The sequence below is a fragment of the Esox lucius genome, chromosome 23 (genome assembly GCF_011004845.1).
Source record: "Esox lucius isolate fEsoLuc1 chromosome 23, fEsoLuc1.pri, whole genome shotgun sequence".
Classification (NCBI taxonomy): Eukaryota; Metazoa; Chordata; class Actinopteri; order Esociformes; family Esocidae; genus Esox; species Esox lucius.
The window spans coordinates 20410462-20428203 of record NC_047591.1 but is presented as its reverse complement, the minus strand read 5'-3'; the positions used below and the strand labels follow the sequence as shown (position 1 = coordinate 20428203).

At 42.5% G+C, this 17742-nt stretch overlaps 1 protein-coding gene across 7 annotated transcripts in view; it reads left to right on the top strand.

Moving 5' to 3' along the window:
- ryr3 (ryanodine receptor 3) overlaps window positions 1-17742 on the top strand; it is a 118298-nt gene that overhangs the window by 8975 nt on the left and 91581 nt on the right. For 4 of the 7 annotated variants that reach the window (XM_029116965.2, XM_029116961.2, XM_029116963.2 and 1 more), the window contains exons 2-4: window positions 12167-12286; window positions 14484-14585; window positions 16454-16474. In XM_029116965.2, coding sequence (XP_028972798.2) covers window positions 12167-12286; window positions 14484-14585; window positions 16454-16474 — 243 coding nt within the window. The remainder of the gene's footprint in view (window positions 1-12166; window positions 12287-14483; window positions 14586-16453; window positions 16475-17742) is intronic. The other 3 variants (XM_029116964.2, XM_029116962.2, XM_029116966.2) reach the window with 1 other exon arrangement.

Sequence of the window (17742 nt, the reverse complement as noted above, 5' to 3'; positions counted from 1 at the left end):
TCTAAAGAATGCTTTCAGCACCTTGTTGAATCAATGCCACGTAGAATTAAGCAGTTCTGAAGGCGAAATGGGGTCAAACACAGTATTAGTATGGTGTTCCTAATATTCCTTTAGGTGAGTTTATATACAGTTCCTGTCAGACATTTGTACACACTTACACATTCATATATACCATGCAAATATCTGCACTGTTTTGCCCCTCAGTGTTTGAAATGGTTGGGAATGTTCCTGTGCATTGAAGGGACTGCAGCTTTGATCTTCAGACGACTGAACTCCCTCTAAATACTTAGGTTGTACAGTGCTGGTAGCCTTGGTGATGAATAGAACAGAAGAATATCAGGAAGCATGGAGACAGGTGGGGAGGTGTTGGCTGGCAGTGACCCCCATACAAATTAAAAGACCAATTGTCAGACTTCCCACCTGTCTGGAGCTCTGACACCCTGTTGTCTCTGAGGAGGAAATGAGAGGATTTCAATGTCTGCTGTTGGGCTGGGTGGTTTTGAGACCCAGCCAAGTGACTTTGGGCCAAGTGTGTGTGCTCTGTTGGTGTTGATGTTTTGTGTCCAGGGTCTGGAAGAGTTGTTAGTGGGCCCTAAGGGCCAATTTCCTGAACCGAGATTGAACCTGGGTCTGGTTTGAATTGTGCTTCATACAGACGGCTTGCTTATGATGTCCAGATGTACCTGTGTTACCGCGGTTACAGCCATCCCACCATCCCAAGGGGTGACGTCTCTGGGCCGACTCGTCCAAATCTGCAGCTCTACAATGTAGAGGCCCCCTCCAGAAAGTTTCCGCCTCCATAGACAGGCAACCAATTCTGAGGGTGTGCACAAAGAAATGTATGATTTGCACAAACTACTTACCGGCAGGTCCTGTTGCCAAGACAGGACAGCTTGGTCTCAATCAGATATACAGTATAATACATTTTAAATACATTTCAAATTCATTCGCAGTATATTTCAAGTGTACTAAAATGATATTTCCAATCATGTAGTATGAAAATAAAAGTATGAAATAAGTGGGTCCATTTTATCCCAGTGAAATATACTTATTACTAAATTGCAACAAAAGAGGTTTCAAAATAATTTATACTTTTCTTTTGGCTTTGATTGAACCTAGCGGAGATTCTAAAAGATTTCAGGAAAGAAATGGTAGCTGCATCCCCAACTCGTCGCTGTAGCGTGTTTAGGATTTCTGCCATGACTCTCCGCAAACTTTCTGATTTCCGCCTGCCTCCTAGTTTTTTGCGGAAACTGAATTAAGATACATTTCTGTAGACGTGACAACACCGGTGTTGGTGAATTACTTGTCAACTGAATTTGTGGCTTGATGCACAAGATCATTTCCATTGGGAGAATTCAGTGGGCAAAATGTAATAATTTCTGTTTCTAGAAAAATCCCAAAACTGATTCCCTGCATTGGAAAGTTTATAGCACCTTTAAAATCATCCATCCTGACATACGTGGTGTGATCTTTGTTTGCTGCATTTCCTAACCTAACTTTGATTATAACTAAGTGACTTCGTTTCCAACTTTGATGGAAACAGCTTTTTCATTTTAAATGGCTGACCATGGTGGTGACAGGACTGCACTTTTTTCAAGTTAGGATAAGCTAAAATGAAAGTTGCTTATGGTAATAACGGCAGTGTTGCTGAGCTGATACACATTCATTTGGCTACACTCATGACAACAGGGCCCTATAAAGACTCTGTTGCCCCAGGGCCTTCAAGCATTTCAACCCGGCCATGTCCACAGTTGTTATAAAGCTGTGATGATCTTCAGTTTGTCACTCACTCAAGGGGCCTGGTAGTTTCTTTGCCAGCCCCTTTAATGTTCGCTGCGTTATGTCCTTAGCCTTGGACTAACGAACTGCCCTTGATGTGGACAAGCTTGAGAAGCTTCTTAAAATTACCAAAGCTGTGAAATGGCTGTTTGTCAAGGGCTTTTGCAGTGAACGGGCTGTACAAGAAGAGTTTTTTTTTTATTGTCTCATTACATATGCATTATTAGTATTCATCCAGAACAACCCACTTTAGAAATACCTTTTTTTTTATAGAAATGTTTTCAAAGCTCCCCTGTGGGAATTGAACCCACAGCCCTGGCATTAAAGGGTCTGGGGAAAGTCCCAGACCCTTCTGCTTTTATAACACGATATGTTGTTGAAGCCTGGGCTCTCATTCAGTATCTGTGTCTGTATGTAGTGTGCTTTTCAGACACCATTATTTCCTAGGAACATCGATTTTAGTGGGCATTGTGATTGAAAATCTCATCACATCACAGCGGGTATGTTTGAGTTGCATGTTGCTAGAGACGACAAGTGCTCTTCTCTCAAATTACAGTAGAGCTGGTAGCAGAGACTATCATTGTAGGAGGGCCTTACAGCAGTACAGTCTATTACTTTTACAGAGACTTTTACAGAGTATTATTATTGTATTGGGGACTGTTACTGCAGCAAAGTCTATAACTGCAATAGAGACAGTATTTTACTGAATGAGATACCATGACTGAAGCAGAGGCTACAGCAAAGACTTACCATAGCAAATACTATTACTGAAGCAACAACCAAAGCATAGTCTATTGCTGAGGAAGAGACTATTACTGGAACCGAAACTGTAGTTGAGGAGAATGATCCAACTGAATCAGAGACTATTGCTGCAGTGACTATTACTGTAGCAGAAGCTACTCTTCTTGTAACAGAGACTGCAGCAGAGACGAGTATTGCAGCAGAGAATATTATTGTAACAGGGACTGCAACAAAGAATTTTACTGCAGCATATACTACAACTCTAGTAGAGACTGTGACTGTATCAGAGACTATTACTGTAACATACATTGTAACAGATTATTAACATGACAGAATCAGTAACAAGAGACTATTACGGCTACATAGACTATTGTTGTAGTACTGACCCCAGCAGTGGTCTCAAAGCAAAGCAGGTTCAGCATCCCAAATGGTGTCCTAGTCCTTAAATGGCCTAGTGCACGACATTAGACCAGAGCTCTTTACTGCCATACATCAGGATGGGGTCAGTTTGGAATGTAGCCAGGACCATAAGTGGTCGCTTGGGGCCACCGAACATTAGGGGGCCTTCGACTGCTAGGGAGGCCCCGACCGATAGGGGAGAGGGGGCCCCAAATAAAATGTTGCTTAGGGCTCCCAAAAGGCTAGTGCAGGTACTGTAGATTTGTGGTGAGGTGACCCCAGAGCCACATACTGACCTTCATGGATCAGTACTGCAACAGGATGTGGACAGCTGAAATAGGGCGTTTGTTTGGGCCTAGGGAGAATATACTGCTGCTGTCTCCTCTCTGCTCACCTTGCCTTTGCTTCAGCCTTGTGTTATTGTAATTATGTTGTAATTATTTGAGGAGTTGCCTGACATACAAGAGGAGTAAGAGACTGGAATAGGGGACTGGAATAGGAGATTGGAATAGAATATCAGAATAGAAGGACGATAATGAGATTGGCATGGGAGGATGAATTTAAGGAGTGAATCGGCTTGCTGTGGGGACAACTAGCTACTAATCTAATATCTGCTGAGCTTTCTGGTGTTCATAACTGCTGAGGTTTCATCCAAGTGGATAGCACACAGATTGGAAGTGGAGAAATACAGGCAGTTTTAACATCAGGCAGGTATCACAGACTTGCCCTCTACAAGAACATAACCCTGACTCTCCATCTGTGCAGTAGGCAGCATTCGAAGACATGGCATCAGTTGGTTGACCTGTCACAATAAAGTATATCAGTTGTTATTTTATAGTTTTATATTCTGTGAAAAGCGCAATAGAAGTTCTATACATTATCTTTTTATCATATTTTACATTATCTTTAAACAGTTATCATTGTTTTGTGAATAGGAGTATTGTCTTGAATGTGCAATAAACATGCATCATTTTAAGAAAACTCTTTACAATACAATATTTGTCAAAAATCTCTGATAGTTATTGTAAATAGACAGTTATTAACTAGAAATAACTGTCTATTTTCAAGTCACGCTGGTCTATGACGGCCTTCCTGGAATAGCCCAGTGATTAAACTTTAGTTGACTGAAAAAGGTCAAAAGACATCTCAAGTAAAAGTCAAAAGGACACTGAACAATAAATATAAACACAACATTCAACAATTTCAAAATGTTGGATGGATTATCTTGTTTCAGTGAGAAATACTGTAGTCACTAACAGGGATGTGAACCAAGTTGTGCAAAAGCACCTGGTAAGAAATATGTTTTTTGTGGAAGATTTCTGGGATTTCAGTTCATGAAACATGGGAACTGACAGTTGCATTTATATTTATCCATGTGCTTCTAAAAGTTGCAGTATTTAGGGTAAATGTAACTTGGATGCTTTTAATTGTTGCTGAATGTCAGTATGGTTGACTAAGGCTGGTGAATGTAAAGGAGTTCCATTACATTTACATCATGTGAAGTAAGAATTAAGGGCATTCTTAGTTTTTATGCCCCCCTTTTCTCCCGTGTGTCTCCCCCTATCCTTCTTCCATCTCTCTCCCCCAATCTTTCTCCCATCTCTCTCCCCCAATCTTTCTCCTATCTCTCTCCCCCTATCCTTCTTCCATCTCTCTCCCCCAATCTTTCTCCTGTCTTTCTCCCATCTCTTTCCCTGTCTTTTTCTCCCATCTTTCTCCCCCTTATCTCTCGCCCCCTATATCTTTCCCCAAATCTCCCCCCTATATTTCTCTCCCATCTCTCTCCCCCCATCTTTCTCCCCTCTGTTCCATCACCCTGTCTTTCTCACCTCTCTGTCTCTCCCCTGGTCTTCTCTCTCTCGTTCCCATCTTAGTCCTATGCGTGTTCGTGTTGGACTAACAGCAAGGTGGTCACCTCAGCACCACGCCAGATGTGTCCCTGTCCTGGGCCCGTGTCCCAAATGACAGCGTACAGCACCATAGGCTGCGTTGTTAGGGAGTATGGTGCTATTTAGAATGCAGCCCCGGTGCCTCATCCCTCAGTGCTGCGTCTGAAGACCCAGACCAGACTTGCACGCATGGAAGCCTGTTTTATTTGGAGTTGCCTTAAAGCAATATGCATGCAAAGTAAGCTTGAGAAATCCAATTTCTAATACTGACATTGTGTAAATCTCCTGGAAGTCACAAACCAACTCCAAATCTAGGCGATATCATTAGGCTGGGGATTTCTTTAATCACTTCTTCCTATAGGCCTATATACTTTGTTGCCTGCTCTTTTTCATTTCTCCCTTTCTCTCTCCCTCGTTCTCTCCCTCTTTCCTTTTTAATCTCCTCTTCCATCCATCTCAAGCGATCTCTCTCTCTCTCTTTCTCTCTCTCTCTCTCTCTCTCTCTCTCCCCCACTTTAGGTTAATTAATACTTCTACTTGAAAGTGGGTGCATGGTCAACTTCTGTGTGTGGATTGCGTAAATCTGGTTCTTTTGGGGAGGGGGTGTGTGGTTCGGCGGTTCGTGCACATCATTTCTTTAATAGCGTTCATTGGTTTCACTGAGTTTGCATACTGTGATTGGTCATAAGATCACACAGCTCCTTTTGTCAACCCCCACCCCGCACCCCCACCCCCTTTTTTTTTTTTTTTTACACAAATTGAAAAAAATGGAAGTATGTGAGCACCTTCGACTGTGTGAGAGAAATGGCAGAATGCGCCATTCGACGTAACTGTACTGAGACTCTCCCTGTAGGTGGGATGTGTCTGAACCTGAGTGTCACTGACAGTTTGGAGTGGTACACAAACTCGTTACCGCAGGGTGCGGGTGGCTCTTCACAGTTCTCACGTTAACCAGAAAGAATACATTTGAAAACGTTCAGAAAAATAAATATAGCTATGATGTTTTAAAGGTCCACTGAATAACACTGAAAGGCTGAAAAGGCTTGTTTTATTTAAACAGGAGCCTTTGCACACGAGAAGGAACAGCTGCTATGTGGAGTGGTGGTAGGCTTCTGAGAAACCAACATTGTAGAAACCTGCTTAATTTAAATCTCCAATTTAGCAGCATTTGGGCATTCCTGTAAGCTACAACGCTGATTGTCAGAGTTGTTGATAAAACATGAACCGCATGTCGCCAACAACGGCTAGCAGCGGATCTGAACAACGCGCGTCTCCCTGGCGGTCAGCGTTCTTTTTAATGAAAGACTCGAAAAGAACAGTCGGTAAAAGAACAGTCGGTAAAACTTTCCAACACTAGATGACACGTCCACACCATCACCCCTCTTTCGGTATCCCTGTATCAACACGGGAAACACAAATCAAACCCCACGACGTTGTCTCCCCAATGCATTCAAGCAGCCCTTTTAGTCTAACCGTCTAATCAGGCTAACAAAACCACATGAGCAATGGATGGGTGTGTGGCCTCAGGGTGTGTGTGGCCCACGTTCTGGATGAGTGTATCGTTTCAGACCATCAAACCACAATACGTACCATACCCTTACCTTTTGGTGATTGGATGGAAGAAAAGGCCTGAAACTCCAATCCAGATGACTGACAGTGAGAGTATGAATTAAAATGCAGTATCAACAGTATATTCTAGTCATATGGTCAGCCAGTGACCAGTGGACATATTTGCGTAAACAGGGCAGTGCTGTGTTTTGTAATGCTTTGGCGTATTCATGAGTTACAAGGATAAAGATTGTTGTAAATTTAAATTAAGTATGTGATTGACTTAATGTTCCCTCAGACAGCTATGAACAAATTCAGGATTTACATCACTATGTATTTCATTAATTAGAAATTTGTTTGTAGACTTTTTGTATTTCTCGGTAGCAGGATGTGCACGGCTTGGGGTCTGTATCGCTATTAGGCTGGATGTGCAAGACTTGGGGGTCTGTATAGCTAGGAGGGTGGATGTGCAGGGCTTGGGGGTCTGTATAGCTAGGAGGCTGGATGTGCAGGGCTTGGGGGTCTGTATAGCCAGGGGATATAGCCAGGATGCTGGGAGGCTGGATGTCTGTGGGGCTGGATGGCAGTGGGTGATGAGAGGTGGATGTGTTGCTCAAATACTCTTATTAAACTGTCAGTGCCAGCACCAGGCTGTTTAACATGTAAGGGTCTCGCTTTGTAGCTAACAGGCTCTCTCAGCAGTCAGTCTGCTTCAGAACGTAGTCAGGTGGTGACTAGCTGAAAACAGGGTGGGTGATGATTATTTTGGAGATCTGCTTTGGCTGTCTAGAGGTTCCGCTTTGATTTCTGAGACGGTAGCTTTGGATTTACTACCTTAGTATGTCTCTCTCTGTATCTCCTTTCACTCTCTGTCTATTAAAGAAATCTCATGCAAAAAGTTTAGATATTTAACATCAGTAGCAATCAAGAAAACCCAATGTTTTTGCCTGGAGCCAGCCACATGTTGTGGAAACTAAACTCAGGCACAAGTTTAGTTTCCTCAGCTAAATGAATGCGACATTTAGCTGCGCGTGATGTTGTCATTCAGATGAATGCGAACTGTAGTTTTGTGTTGTTACTGCTGCCACACCTTTATCTTTCTGTTTATCCTGGCGTTCTTATCTCCGCTAGAAACATCCAACGCCGTCAGCCCTTATCGCCCCGTGAGACATCCAGGTGTCATATGACCCTCAACCTCTCGGTCTGCACTCCACCAGTGCCAACAAGCCTCTAAACTCAACAGTATTCACCTCATGCCTTTCATTTAAAGTTAACGTCTGCCTCGCTGTCTGCTCCCCAGCGTCCCTGAGCACCCCCCGCTCCGACTGATAATGTGTGCCGCGTGCGAGTCGGGGTGCAGTGACAGCGATGAAGGGTTGTGAGGCCTTTTTCACTGGTCTTTCAGTACACGTCAGTGGCAACGCAGGCTAGGTTGTCATTGAAAAGCACCAAGGGATCTCCGGTTACCTCCCTGCAGATTCACCAGGCCTCAGACACCTGCTCCCGTCCTTTAAGACGGAGCTGCTTTGAATGCCTGCTCCTGTTTAAGGGGAGCGGGTGAGAGGAATTGGGATCGGGGTCCTGAATGGGCTGTTAAGACTGGCCAAATCAGAGCAAGGCTGAGACTGGCAGTTTGTTGGCAGCAAGTCGAGTTGACTGGTATATGGAAGGTAGTAGTATAGGGTAAGGGGGTAGGGGGTATATGCTAGAGGGTAAGGGGGTAGGAGGTATATGCTAGAGGGTAAGGGGGTAGGGGGTATATGCTAGAGGGTAAGGGGGTAGGGGGTATATGCTAGAGGGTAAGGGGGTAGGGGGTATATGCTAGAGGGTAAGGGGGTAGGGGGTATATGCTAGAGGGTAAGGGGGTAGGAGGTATATGCTAGAGGGTAAGGGGGTAGGAGGTATATGCTAGAGGGTAAGGGGGTAGGGGGTATATGCTAGAGGGTAAGGGGGTAGGGGGTATATGCTAGAGGGTAAGGGGGTAGGGGGTAGAGGGTAATTAGTTAAGGTCTAGAGAGTAGGAGGCAGAGAATACTGGGTTAGGAGTTACATGGTAGGTTTGTACAAGGTAGCGGGTAGAGGGTACACAGTAGAGAGTTGGGATGGGGTAGAGGGTAGCAGCGGGGGTATTTGGTACAGGATATTGGGTACAAGGGTAGAGGGTAAGGGGTACAAAGCAGGAGGTTGGGGGTAGGGGGTAGAGGGTAGGGTAGATGGTATGGTAGGAGGTAGGAGGTATGGTGTAGAGCACAGGTGTCAAACCGGTTCCACAAAGGGCCGAGTGTCTGCAGGTTTTTGGTTTTTCCTATAAATTGGTTCCTAGTTCATACCTACACAACCAGGTGAGGGTAGAAACTAACCAATCAGTGACCTAATTAACCAATCAAGTACAAGGAGAGAGCAAAAACCTGCAGACACTCGGCCCTCCGTGGAACCGGTTTGACACCTCTGGTGTAGAGGGTAGGAGGTAGGGGGTAGAGGGTAGGAGGTACGGGGCACAGGGTAGTGTATGGGGTAGAGAGTAGGGTTGTGGGTAAAGGGTAGGGTAGGAGGTATGGTGTAGAGGGTAGGAGGTATGGGGTAGAGGGTAGGAGGTAGGGGGTAGAGGGTAGGAGGTATGGTAGGAGGTAGAGGGTACAGGGTTGGGGGTATAGGGTGGGGTAGGAGGTATGGTGTAGAGGGTAGGAGGTACGGGGCACAGGGTAGTGTATGGGGTAGAGAGTAGGGTTGTGGGTAAAGGGTAGGGTAGGAGGTATGGTGTAGAGGGTAGGAGGTATGGGGTAGAGGGTAGGAGGTAGGGGGTAGAGGGTAGGAGGTATGGTAGGAGGTAGAGGGTACAGGGTTGGGGGTATAGGGTGGGGTAGGAGGTATGGTGTAGAGCATAGGGTAGGGGGTAGGATAGGAGGTAGAGGCCCTGGATCATGTTGCTGCTCTCTGCTGTTGGTAGCTGGGTCTTACGCCAGCAGCCGCGGTTCAGTGCCCTATATATAGACTGTGATGTGTCTACATAACTGTCTAACAGATGGACACACCTGGGTTCAATCTCTTCTGGAAGTTATTACAAATACATTATCTGTGCTCGATTGAGCTTGTCTGGCCCCATGGAACAACAAGTGCTAATGCAGAATGGCAAACCCACCTGTCCTTACAGGCGGGCTAAAGCAAACTCTCTAAGGCTGACAGATTTTCAATACTGTTTGAACCCCAGTCTGGATGGATACATCTTTGTTCGTGCTGCTGCTGTCAGAGGGATCGGTTGGCTACGGACTCAGATTGAGATTCTCGGGCTCTTGATCAAGCCACAGGATCAGGAGAGTAGAGTGAAAGATCCCTATGGAAGAAGCCTTGTGGAAGGCTGCGGTCTGCGACCATACACAGGGTTGGGCTCCTACAATTGCATTTGTATACAAATATAACAAACTTATTCATCCACACGTATGCCAACGCAGACACACACACTTATGTACAGAACGTCCCCCCCCAATTCTCTCCTCGCTCACCCATTTTCTGTTTCTCGCTCTCTTTTCTTCCCCGCCATAGCCCCTCCCTGTTTTCCTCTCATACACCCAGCGTTCCAGTTACCATCACTACCAGCTATCACAGACAGTTGGTGATGTAAGAGAAGAAACCGCAGCATTTACTTAATTTTAAAGAGGTGGCAAGCCTGTGGCACGGGGATCCTCGGCAGGCCAGGTCGGCGGACATATTGAGTTGCCAGCTCCCGGCCAGGTCTTCCTCGTTTGGCCAAGGCTGCAAAGAAAATGGAACCCTACATCTTACATAGTGCATTTCTTTAGACCCGACACCTGTGGGACCCATTCAGAAGTTGGGAGCTACAGTATGTCCCGAATATGGCACCTCGTGGGACACAGTCAATCAGAATCTTGGGTTTGGCCGACAGGTAGCCCAGCGGCCCGTGGGCCAGTAGCAGAAATGTTGCTGGATCAAATCCCACACTGGTGTTGATAGTGCTGGACAACATAGAGGGACAGAACACACAATCTAGACAAAGTGGACACACATTGAGCATCTTAGACAATAGGATGCGAGCGGGAAGCCTACTGTATGTCATACAGTACATGTTGATTTGTACATGTACATTTTCAGTGTGGTACAGATGAACAGAGTTATTTGGGTGTAGAAAAGTGCTGCCATTCAGTTTGCCGGTTGGATGTGGCTTTATGAGGTTCATTCAGAAGGAGTGGCTGCCTGGACCGGACAGCCGTGATCTTAATTCTGCCTTACTTGTGTGATCCCATGCGCATGCAAAAATTTAAAACCTTAGTAGAACTTTGGCCTCAATATAATTTTCTTTTACATCTAGAATACCTTCAGAGAGACAGAGAAAGAGGTAAAGAGACAGAGCAGTGTTTGTAATTGACCCCCAGTACGACTAACTGATTTGGTGACTCCAAATCACCTTTGCTATACTGGCCTGGGTGAACTGTCTGAAGGGCTGTATCTAATGAATTAACACAACTCCGATAGAGAAAGAAAACAGAACCATAGCAACCAGCTCAGATTAATATGGGAAGTGATCTGGCAGGAGAAACAGAAAGAGTTTGTTGGGGGGGGGGGGGGGCGGAGAGGGAGTCCAGTCAGGAAAAAACATCAGAGACACAAATCAATATCTGTGCCCTGTGTGGGAGTCGCTAAGGAACACACAGAGGGAGAGAAGGAGGAGTAACTGCTGGATCTCCTCAACACTGTCCAACTGCCTGTTCCGCTTCCTCTTGTAATAAAACCAGTGTCATATTCACTATAAATGGAACAGAAGTGCCCCAAATGATGGGATTCTACCTGACCTACATTAACCAACTTAAATGCAAATGCACTTAATAGGATCTCACTCGAATGCCATAGCTGTCATAACCAACACAACTGAATTTGACTGACAATTGATAGCTGATAGCAATCCAGCTAAGCCCCCCCACATCTCCCTGAAAAAATGACAGAACTCATAAATAATGTGTTAATTAGCTGGGTTTAATTTCGGGGATGTGGGTGTATCTAATGTAAAATAGCACAATAGAAGGGTATAGAAAACCTTGCTCTAGTCATTTGATATAGTTTAAAGTTATATAATAGTTTGCAAAAATACTTTTTTTTAATGTTTTTGTTAGTGTGTGCGCGTAAAAATATGATACAGGGTCTCCTGAATCCATAGCAAATGGGAACCGTGGGATTTAAAACGACCTCGTTTTTTTTTACTCTTTTTATATTGATGTGTTTTTGTATCTTTTTTAACCCTAACCATCTGATGTGACTGTGTAGGCCACAGAAAAAACCAGCGGCTTCCATTATATTATTCTGTATTCATACTGTTTCCTACAGTCCTTTGATTGCATTCATAAATCTCGCATCAGCAGAACATCCATTCTGCACTTGATGGGTTTTGCAAGCTGGGCTAAAACTGTAAAATCATCCATTACATCCCTTTTATAAATGTGTCTCAAGAGATCTGAAAAGTCAGCTGTTAACGGAAGTGGTTGACCCAGGTTGAACCCAGTTATACCAGTTGCTGACCTTTTCACGTCACCTTTTTGTCCCTCTGCGGATGATAAAGGATGGTAGAAATACATAATTCGGCTGGTAGGCATTCACCCCCTTCTACAGATGGAGAAGTAGCTGTTGAGAAGAAAAACAAAAGCAAGGTTGAATTTACTTTTGGTTTCGACTAACTTATGCTTATAACTTGTCTTCTTGTGTTAGGAGATTACAGTGCTTCCCACAGCCGTAACAGTGTATTCCTTTCTCTTTCCTTTCTCCACTCCTCTCCTCTGTCCTCCTCTCTTTTCTTCTTGCAGGATGACGAGGTGGTGCTTCAGAGTGTTGCCACCATTCAGAAAGAAAACCGCAAGTTTTGTTTGTCAGTGGAGGGACTCGGAAATCGACTGTGCTTCCTGGAACCCACATCTGAGGCTAAGGTTAGCTAAGCAACTCTCAATGCCTGCTATTGACTGGTTTGATAAAGTATGTCAAATAATTTCTCACATTTTTGAGGATGTAAAAATACTATATGCAGGAAAGCTATTCGCACCATTGCAAATAGATTCCAGATTAGATAAATCACTAATATAAAAACCCAATTTTATTGACCATCTTACTGACTGTTTGTAATAAGAATAGTTAATATGGACCAGTGTCTCTGTCTGGTTGTGCTGCCAGAAGAGAATTCCATTCGGATTCCATTCTCTGCAGTGTCTTATGTTAATGGCCCTAGAATCTTGTGTCACAGTGCCATGGCAACAGCAACATTCTCCAAATCCGCTGTCCTTCAGGGAGAAATCAGCTGGTTGAGGATACGAACATAAGGAAACAAATCTAGATGATATTACCAATACCTCTTAGCTGCCATTGGAACTGAGTATGTTATTATGGAAATCACTGATCGGACTACTACTGACTGTTAATGGATACTTTTTTAATGAACTAGTTTATATTATTACCTGATCAATGTCCCTAACCTACTTCTTTGAAATAATATTTATTTTAATAAGTTGCATTTGTTGTAGATATAGTAAACTTATGTTGTAACACCCTTCATGAAATTGAGCAAAAGTCAATAATTTAATAACAATAACACAAAACATTTTATTGAGTAGTACACTTTTCAGCAAAACATAGGTTCTAAATGTATTGGCACCCCTAAATAATTATTTAAAATGATACCAAACAAAGTGGGGTCTGTTGTGAAATTCTATGCTCTGTAGTAGGTGTCACTCTCAAGGAACTGTATTGATTCCTTTCACCAGTTCCAGTTTCACTGGGGAATACATATGAGGTTGCACGAATGTAAAATCTATTTGTCATCCATCACCATGGGTACAACCAAAGAGCTGTTGGCTAAAGGGGGACAGATGGTTGTTGACCTACACAGATCAGGTAAAGGATATAAACTACTACATAAACAGTTGAAAATACCACTGAGCACAGTCAGGGCAATAATCACAAAGTCTCAGGAGTCTGGAATACTTGCAAATTTGCCAAGACGTCAACTGTTAGATGCCACCTCCGTGTCACCAAGCTCTTTGGAAGTGTTGCATGAAAGAAGCCCTTACTGAGCCCCTCCCACAAATTGCAGCACCTGAACTCCGCCAAGTGTTATTGGAACTTCAGTTGTGTGAATGACGGGCATTTCATAGAGAAGGGGAAAACCGCGACTGTTTAAGGAGACCAAAGATGTTGGGTCACAAGATCCAAATGAAGTATGAATAAGATAAATAAGCCAGAACCTAATAATTTTCTTGGATGTCCTAATGGGAGAACCATTTGAAGAATGCTTTGGTCTTCCATAGAGGATCCAAAACTAATTTCACCTGGAACCAAAATGGCTTTGTCTATGACCCAGATGGACAAGCACAAGGACAGTTTTAGAGCACTGTTTTCTGAAGCTTTGTTTACACTGCAGGTTTTCATTATTAAATTATTAAATAAGCTTATTAAATCTTATTTTGAATAACCCAAACAGCAAGTTAAAATCAAACAAATCAGATTTCTGTTTGTTCGTATAGCAGTCATTTGTTGACATGGCTAAGCTAGTTGCCATAGTAATGACGAGTGAATATTTAGTGGTGGTCACAACAACGCCTGTCATAAAGGTCTTCCAGTTGCTTTGAATGTTCAAAACAACCCTCAAAGGATAAAGCTAGGCTAGGCATAACAGGCAGCAAGCAAGCTTGTCCTCTCCTGTGCTTCCTTTAAAAAAATCATTAAAACTTGAACGCAGAGAAGGAGAGAACTAGCTGATGTTAATAACATTTGCAGTTATAAGACTAATTCTACTGCAATTGTATTCATTACTTTATGCTGTTCCCCATCCAACGATCTTCTGGTTCAGACATTTGTTTGTTGTGGTGTTACTGCAGTGCCAAATCAGTGTCAGTACTTTAACTGTATGTATTCCATGTTCAAATGATCCCTCATCCTCCCTTTTAATCCTCTTGTAATGGACACATAATAGGAGTCAGAATTTGCTCATTTATAATGGGTTTGCTGATATTAATATTTGCAATTTGGTATTACATTTTGTGTCCTTGTCCCGGTAGCCTTGTTGGATGCAGACATGAAAAGACCATAAACTTTCCCTCCCCCCTCCCTCCCTGGCCTCCCTCCCTCCTGCAGTATGTTCCACCCGACCTGTGTATCTGCTGCTTTATCCTGGAGCAGTCTCTGTCTGTCCGAGCCCTGCAGGAGATGTTGGCTCACACTGGGCCAAACGAGGGGGTGAGTATCACTGCATTACCTGTATACATCACTGTGTAACGTGCACATTATGTCTGCATTACCTCCATCAGTTGTCATGTATAATCAGGACAGATAGACAAACATAGGGGATACACTTTGTATATGAATGTACCTGATGGTGTTAGATGCTGTTTCAATGTACACACAGTTTCTAAGCTTAGTACATGAAACAAAAAAACGACATTGCCACGTAGCTGTGAAATGACCAAAGACAGTTTCTGACCAGTGGATGGTGGTTAAATAAGTGGATGTCAAGAAGATGAATGACAGAATGATGTATTCAATAAGGATAATAATCAAATGTATATTTTCTCCTTGTTTGACGTCAAGATAAGATTGAAGAGAAAGCTCCTACGGTAGTGTCCTCTCTAGCAGTGTGCTTTCCCGTCAGCGCTGTCCTCTAGACACTAGCGCGCTGGGTAATAACGAAGACCCATGGCCCTCCAGATCAGGCCCAGAGAAAATATAGTCGGCTTGCTTGATTTTTACTCAGTAGGGTTGACCTGAGCTAAGAGAATGATGGCTTCCCTCCCTGTTCTCCTCACCTCCTCTGTCTCTAGTTCTCACTTTCACCCCCCCCCCACACTCTTTTACTTGCATTATTGCTCCATCTATCTTTGTCTCTCTTCCTGGCTTTCTTTTCACAGTTCTTTTCACTTCCTCTCCCTTTCTCTCTTCCTTTTGCCCCTTCCACCCCTCCGCCTCCCACCGCCTGTCTCTCTCTCTCTCTCTCTCCCAGCTAGTGTCCCAGTGGCATGCTTATTAGGAATGCTAAGGAATCATAAACGGGGAGGTACTCACTCGTACCTCCCTTTGTATCGGTCACTTCCGTGGGCTGCATCTTCAGTACCATGTTCTTTCACCGTACACACGTTCTCCCACGGAACGGTGTTTAAGATTTTTAATATCAATTGGTCTTATTTTGTTAAGCCACCACATTGAGAGACACTGGTAACTGAACTAACTAGAGCGTAATTGCTTGTAGTTAGCTCAGCTAGCTGCCAAACTGTCTCTGTTCCTGTGGTGCCTGCCGATCAAACCAGTGTCTAGTTTGTATCTATTACTGCTATGCGGTGAATTCCTGTTTTTACTGAGATGAAAGGATGATAACTGGAAGACTGACTGCTTGGCACCTCAGAACCAGAGATGAGTGCTTCAATCTTGCCCTGGCCTGAAAAGCACTTGGTGGCAGAGGCTTAATCAGGGTCGAAGAAACTAGTCCTTACACTTGATTATGGACTGAAATACACGTCATGATCTCCAAAAAGCCTAGCGGCGAAATGTGATGATGGTTATTTTCGCATTTCACCATTCATGTATTCTATTAGACATTTTAGAATCACTTCAAATAAGGCCTGTGTTTTGTTTCGGCTTACCCCCACCTAGGCGTTTAGACAACCGTGTAAATCTCGTCAGGACAAGGTGATGTTTGTTAACATATTTGCTTCAGTTACAGAAGCTCTCCCAAAATGGCTTTGATTATGTCTAGCCAATATCGAAAAAAGTCAGCTTGTCCTATGGATATTTACACAATGAAGAAAATGGCGAGGTGGTGTAAGTCAACACAAAACACAGACCTTATTTGAAGTGGGTCAAAATGGAAGACATTAATGGTGTAAGAACTGAAAGAGATGCTTTTCCAGTTGTCGCAATAATTTATGGGGATTGTGACTCCTACAATTTCAGTCTATTTTTGTAAATTCAGCCAATATTATAAAAATGACTCATGCTTAGTCTCAAGATTTTTTTATTTTATTCATTTTTTTTTTTTAATTAACGTGAATTGACTGCCATAACTCCATTTGATATTGTTTTTTTTCATCTGTATCTTTGTTTAATGCTGCTAGAAAGCCAACCATGAACAATGGGTATGTTAATTTGTCACTTTCTTTAGTTTGCATGAAGGCTCCCCTCTACTGACCCTAACTGCAAGTGAAACAAAGATCTCACTTTGGCTAATTTGACTTCAGTGTTGCCTATTTTGAGATTGTCCTACTACAGATATTGTATCTTAATTTGACCACGTATAGTAAATTCAAGATATGAAAGTGCTTCTAAAGTATATAATATTTTCCTTTAAAATTATAAAACTGTCCATTATTGTTATCCACTTAACAGTTTTATTTACATAACAAACTTACTCAAATTAAGATGCGGGATCTTCAGTTTAATCATTCATGATCAGTGTGGATAAGTGTTTTTTTTTGTTGAAAAATTATATTTTAAAGTTACAGTTAAACTTACAGACAGTATATTATATTATATATTATAAAATGTTCATTCCTAAATGTAGGTAAAACATTTGAAGTTGGCATTCCTTACAGTGGGTTAAATACAACAAATATTACAAATATTACAGTAGGTTAAATACTACAAATATTACAGAAGTTACAAGATATTTAAACACTATCCTTTGCTACAGAAGGTACATTTTATAAAATATTTCCTTACTTTAATAATATTTAAAATGTCCTTTTAGGTAAATGTACCCCAGTCACCTGATTATTTTACTTTTTTACTCAGACATTTTATCCCAATTGTGAAGCCTTTGCTAAATGCGTAGACCCAGAGTGAATCTTTCATCATTGCAAATATGGATATGTCTGTTGATGAATTTAAATTTCATTCAGGTGACAATCTTGAAATAAACATCATGATGGTTCCTTTACCTTGTGGACATCATAATGGTTCCTTTACATCATCCACATGAGTCAAATGCTTTGCTTAGCGCACCCAAGGTCTGGAAAATGTGTCTGAACATTTTCACGTGAAAGTGCCAACCTGCTAATTTGCTTTCTAACTGGCTTGAGCGAGTATTTTAGCTAACCCCAACTGCTTAGTAGTATGGAAAATCCCCTTAGATTAAATCTATATTTAAAAAATAAAGTTGGATATTTGTGTATTTAATGGTCAGAAGTACATAACAGCAATGCCTTTATAGCTAATGTAAGATTTTAATTCTGTGTTTTTCTGAGATTATGTATTATTTGAAATACATAATTTGTGTAAATCTTTTATTTTTGAAAAATAATGTATATTTTAAACGACTTCAGGGAACCAATGCTCACTCATTGTATATGTGGAGGTGATTTTGAAGTTTGTGGTTGTTTTCTTTCCTATTTTTGTTTCTAACAAA